Here is a 6563-nt window from a genome sequence, read left to right on the forward strand (position 1 = left end):
GGCTCATGGTTGTAGATCACGATGAAAGCCCTCAGCTAACTGCTCCAGCACCTGTCTCCCTGCCTGCTTGCCTAGGCTGACATGCTCCCCAACATGACAGCAATGGACCCTAGCCCTCTGAACTGGAAGCCTAGAGTCAACTCTTAAGTAAGCAGCCTCGGTTGTGGTGTTTTAGCACAGGGATAATAAAGAGGACAGTCACCTAGAGGCAGCTGGCATTGTGCGGTGAACTGCTCTAATGACAAAGTTTCAGTTTGCACCTGCTAATAATGACTGTCACTCTGAAGGTTAGATGGGCTGTGCACACAAGAGTTACAAAAATTCAACTTTGATATGCTAGGTCTGACTTTTTTCCCCTTTTCTTAGTTACTGGCTTTCCCAATTGTGGCAATACATTATGATAAAAATATCTCTTAAGTTGTAAGAAACTGGAGCCTTTGTTGGACCTCACTCACAGCCAGAGTAACACCTTGAGTCATTTAGGACTTAAGACTGCTGTCCTACGGTGGACTCAGCCCGCTAGCTTAACTCACCTCTAAGAGAACAATGTAACAACCTAAGAGAGCAATGTAACAACCTAAGCGAACAATGTAGCAACCTAAGAGAACAATGTAACAACCTAAGAGAACAATGTAGCAACCTAAGAGAACACTGTAACAACCTAAGAGAACACTGTAACAACCTAAGAGAACACTGTAACAACCAGCTTTGCTTGCCTTGGGTTTCCATGCTATCAATTTTTATAATCTAAACTATAATGTTAAATATGTACTCTTCCATGTGCCTAGCCCATAGTAATGCATGTGTCATGAGAATCATTTGCAGGACATAGCAAATAGGCTAACAGCAATCTTACAAGTGAAAATCCACCATAAACACTGAATGGAGCATACAGAACTGCTTGATAAACAGTGATGTTTGCAATACTATTTGATATCTGGTTCAGTTGGGATCAGTCATAGTCAGCGACTTTACCCCTTGTAAAACTGTTACAGATTTCTATAAAGTATCCCATGTGTATTCCTTTTCCATGTAATGCTTTCTGTGCTGTTCAATAAATAGAACAAAGCCCTTTGATAGGGATAGACAGACAGACAGACAGACTGACAGAGGCAGACAGACAGACACACACACACACATTCAGGCAGACACAGATTTAGATTCATATAACAGATAGACAGGGATGACCGAAGTCACAGTGAAGTACAGAATTCAAATCTGGGCTCACTCTTAGTAAAATGATATTAAAGGGAAGAGTTTTGACTTCTTTTCTTGCTATGATGCTGATTCGATGCATTCAAACCAACCACATTCTGTTGCCCTGTGTGAGACTGTGTAAAGAACACATGAGGAACAACGGAGAAAAATGTAACATCTGAGAACATCTGAGATCACCAGGGAATCTTTAGCCATTTAACCCACACAGCCATCACAACACGATGTCACCATGTAGTCCTGCTGATTATTTTTACTTTTGAAAATTAGTAGGAAATATACCTATATGCCACAAATCTCTGACAAACCCACATTTTGTTAAAATTTTTTCATAGTTGTCTATCTACCTACCTACAAATCTGTCTATGTGGTAACCTGAACCTTGGTTATGATACCACTACTAAGGCCAATATCAAGGAATTTTCCCCGGATGTTTTCTGCTATGGTTTTAGGTGCCTAGGTCTTTTATCCATTTGACATCATGCATATAAAAGGTAGGGATCTAATTTTGTTTTTTGCTATGTGGAAAAAGCTCCTTCACAGAAGATATTTGTAAACTATATATCTGCAAAAAGAGTTAATACTTAAATGTATAAAGAAAACTCAATGGTAGAAAAACATCTCAACTTAAAAATGAGAAAGTCGTCTTGAATATACATTTTCAGATAGAGACAATAAATACCCAAGAGCTGCATGAAAAGGGGCTCAGAGTCACTAATCACCAAGGTTTGCAAACTGGAACCACAAAGCATCCGTATGTCTGTTAGGGTGGCTGTTATAAGCCCTAAAGAGAAGTCCAAGCAAGACTATGAAAAAAAATCAAACCCAGCAAAGAACATGGTATTCTTAAGGAAAAACAAGAGATGCCAAATGCCCTAGAAATCTGTTCTGTGCTACCACCCACGAGAACAAGAGCTCCATCATCATCCAGACACCTAGACTCTCGTTCCGCATTGGTCACTGAAGCCAAGAACTGGAAACAACCTACGAGCTCATCAGTGAGCAAATGGATAAATATGCTATAGAACATATGTATACATTCCATTACATGTGTAAGTAGGTATACTCTATGTGTGTTTGTGTATGTATACACATGTATGTAAATATATAATATTATTTAACCTCAGAAAAGGAGACCCACAATATTGGCTACAATATAATGAACTTAGAGGATTCTGTGCTAAGCAAAATAAGCCAGACACAGAAAAGAAAAATATCACATGATCTCAATCATATGTGAAATTGTAAAAAAAAAAAAAAAATTAAACAATAGAAAATAAAATGGATGGGAGCGAATGGGGAGTGGAGGTGAAGGGTACACGCCAATAGACATGTAGGGCTGGCAAGTGTGGGAGTCACGTACAACACGAGCGCTGCCACTACTACTACATAGTCTCTGGACATGTCACTACAGGAGCAGGGTTTAGGTTCTTCTGCCGCAGAAGGAAACCCGGGTAGCTATGTAGGGCGATGGATTTGTTAGTCTGCCTGACAACAGTTACCATTTGACCACCTATGAATAGCGTGTGTCATCCCAGCACTCAGGAAACTGATCAAGAAGATAGAGAATTTGAAGCTAGACTGGGCTACAAAGTAAGACTGTCTCGAAAACAAAAAATACAAATTTTCCTTTCTTTTTCTTTTTTAAATACAGAGTCTCACTATGTATCCCTGGTTGGCCTCAAACTCACAGAGATTCACCTACCTCTGACTCCTTATTGCTGGGATTAAAGCCGTATGCCAACCTCACCCAACCATGTTACAGATTTCAAACATAAACAATAAAAGCAACATATGTAATGTCTATAGCACAATAAGCATGTAACATGCAAGGATATATGCAGTGTGATATATAATATATATAACATACATGTGTTATCTACAATATACACATATATGCCTATGGTGTATACAATATGTGTGCATATACTATGTATCATTTGTACACTATGCACACACATCTATAACTGATAATACATAGTGTATGCATGATAGGCATGTATATACACATATGTAATCAATCCTTTGCTGTCACCAGAGCAAGATGGACGAGCAGCAGCAGGAGTAGGGTATACAGAAGCAGCCCTGCCTGCAACCGGACGGAGCCTTTGGAAATACAAAGAACTCAAACCCACAGATCCTTTCATGACATTTTCTGCCCCAAATTGCCTGTCAGCACTTTTGTTTGTTAACAAGGAAGCAATGAGCCTGCTCCTGTGCCTAGAACATTCCAATGCTGTTAACTACTAGACACAGTCTGGATGTGAGACACTGGAAGGTGTTAATGGATGGCAGGAAAAAAAGAAAGGAAAAAGACTACAATTGTTTATGGTAAAAGAATAATTTAAAAGCAAAGCTGACTTGTGGGAAGGAAAACTCTCCCACAAGGTCTGTGATAATGACAACCCATTTTGCACTTTTTTCTCACTACTCTTGAGGCTATTAGGGGGACCCCTTGGTGTCTTAGCAAACACCTGTGCATCCAACACAGACGTGTTGGGCATCTGCTCGGATAAGGTGATCTTCTCAGCTACAGGAATAAAACCGTGAGCAGGGCAGAAAGCAGCAGACTGCAGACCCAGTGCGCAGTTTCCCTGGAAGGATTAAAGGTGATAGCAACGCTACGGAGAAAAGGGGGCGAGGAACTGTGGGGAGGCTGGAGTGCTTGGCGTTCAAAAGGACAGCCAGCCCAAGCACTTGATATCATGATACTTCAATCAAAACTGGATATCTGAACAAAGGATATCACAGAGAGAAAGGATAACATGAACAGAAACCCTAAGGCAGAGGCTGCAGCATGTTCTAGAAAGAAGGAGGGGCGAGGCCCTGCAAGGGAAGTAGTAAATAAGGAAATAGGTAAGGGAGACTGTGAGCAAAGGCAGGAGGAGGTCACAGTGCAAACATGGCTTCTTGCTGTAAGGGAAATATGGCCACTGTGCGTGGGCATGAGACCAAACGAAAAAGACACACCCTGACTCATGTCAGTACGGTCACTGCCACTACGTTAAACAGGAAGACTGGAAGAAGTTCCTCCCAGAACCCACTCCACAGACAATGATGAATCAGAATGAGGTCCTGGGAATCAGGAGAAGAGGACAATTATTTCAAGGAACAGCATGGGAAAATATGGGAAGACAGAGCTGAGTGACAGAGGAAAGTTAGCAGTACTGAATGCGGGAAGTCTGTGGGCAGATCAGAGCCTACAGGGAGGAATGTGGGAAATGATTGGAACAAGTTTTTAATTGTTGACTTCCTCTCGTTGATTGTGCCTTCCACACAGGTCTCGTGATAATGCTGGCTGTAAGAATGTGTTCATCGGACAGCCATAGCAACCGTGCCGGCGTATGTCTCACCTACACACCAGCCCCTAAGTACCACCCGCACAGAGCCTCCACCTTTAACAAAGGCTATTTGAAGAGGCTTCTTGTTCAGCAGTTGAACCCCATTTTCTCATAAACAATGTTTGAAGGTGGGAGCCTAGAGCAAGATACAAAAGAAAAAAAATCTATTTCAACTAGAACGGAGTTACTATAATACGGAAAACCCTAACAAAATCATAAGCATTTGCATCTATTTATAGCTGATGGGAGCTGGGATTTTAGGGGCATGACCAGACATTGGCCTCAGCAATGCCATAGAAAGACTAAGACAACAGAAAAGCTAATCCTCCACCAACCATCACAGGATGGCACCCTACCCTCTGCCTGTTACTCTAAATGATACAAGAATAATGACTTAAACTGGGCGGTGGTGGTGCATACCTTTAATCCCAGCACTCAGGAGGCAGAGGCAGGTGGATCTCTGTGAGTTTGAGGCCAGCCTGGTCTATAAGAGTTAGCTCCAGGACTGGCTCCAAAGCTACAGAGAAACCCTGTCTCAAAAAAAACAAAACAAAACAAATAAAAAGACAAAAAAAAAAAAGAATAATGACTTAAAACACCCCCCCCCCAACTTTTCACTGAGTTTTGAAAAATTACTTCAAACTGAAATTGGCAATGAAGGAAATGATTTGCCAGGATATGACCAAATATCACACCATAACTCACTGCTTACATTGTTGCTCTATTTCTGTAAGAGTTACAGAAAGCAGAAGTGACCCAGAACTGTGGGACAGCACTGTAGCCTGGCACCTATCCTCACCTCTGAACACCCTTCCCCTTGAATCTCTTATCTCAGGCTGTAATTCACTTCTCATTTCCCTAAATCCCTGTCCACCTCAGCTTCATCAACAGCCACATTTTAAGCAGCCCACAGCTGCCCTGTAACTCCAGTTCTGGGGGATCTGCTGCCCTCTTCTGGCCTCCTGAGGTACCTGCATACATGTAATATATTCTTAGACACACAGACACAGGTACACATCATAAGAACTAGGCGAGAAAACCCACTGCTCTAGACAATTGTACTAAGAGAAGAAAAGGCTCCGTTACTCACGATGCCCCTGAATTCATGATGCAGCTCTTGGCTCCGCAGAAGCACTCTCTCCCATCATCGTGATTCATCCCAAGGTTATGACCCAACTCATGGGCGACGATGGATGCAAACGTCTCCACAGTGATTTGCCCAAACTGTGCAAACACGGGAAGGTGCAATTAAAAAGTGTTTTCTCCATCAGATTATTTTTGTCCAGAAGCAATGTATCTACTATAACGCTCACTCTAGTCAGCCCAAGCGTAGAGCACCAGTCTTTCTGTACACACACTGATAAGAGACTGGAGCGGGATGACTCATACACTGATAAACAAGTATTGGTAGATCATTCCCTGAAGTTTATAAGAAACGTGTTGACTTCTTTGAAATGGAGCCTGTTTCCTCATTCATAAAAAGATAACATCCTGGTAAATTTTGTTGTCATTTGGACACACCTGGGAGGAGGGACTTTCCAACTGAAGAACTGCCTGGATCAGACATGCCTATGAGACATGTTCTTGTTTGTCAGTGGGTCTGGAGGGGCCTGACCACTGTGGGCAGTTCCATCCCCCCGGCAGGTGGTACTGGGCTATAAGAAAGTTCTCTGAGCATGAGCCAGAGAGAGAGCCAGGACACATCACTCCTGTGTAGTTTCTTCTTCAAGCTCCCACTCTGAGTTCTTGACCTGTGCTCCCTAAGGGATGGACTACGGCCTGAAGTTTAAGTCAAATAACCCTCTCCTCCTCTATGGTGCTTCTGGTCATGGTGTTTATCACAACAACAGAACAGCAAGCTAGCACAGCTAATAACACATATTAAATATTAAAAGCGTGATTCAGTCTTCTCTAGGGAAAGAACACATCTGCTACTCCCACCATGTTCTTCATAATGTCCAAACTACTGCCGTAAAAACCTGAGGGAGGAAGCATAGAGTCAACCAA

At 42.2% G+C, this 6563-nt stretch overlaps 1 protein-coding gene across 3 annotated transcripts in view; it reads right to left on the reverse strand.

Annotated features, from left to right (window-relative positions):
- The window catches only part of Adam9 (ADAM metallopeptidase domain 9), a 61870-nt gene that overhangs the window by 25518 nt on the left and 29789 nt on the right, over positions 1–6563 (reverse strand). For all 3 annotated transcript variants that reach the window (XM_013352040.2, XM_013352041.2, XM_005362443.3), the window contains exon 11: positions 5647–5780. In XM_013352040.2, the coding sequence (XP_013207494.1) occupies positions 5647–5780 (134 nt within the window). The remainder of the gene's footprint in view (positions 1–5646; positions 5781–6563) is intronic.

This window comes from Microtus ochrogaster, linkage group LG7_11 (assembly GCF_000317375.1).
Source record: "Microtus ochrogaster isolate Prairie Vole_2 linkage group LG7_11, MicOch1.0, whole genome shotgun sequence".
Lineage (NCBI taxonomy): Eukaryota > Metazoa > Chordata > Mammalia > Rodentia > Cricetidae > Microtus > Microtus ochrogaster.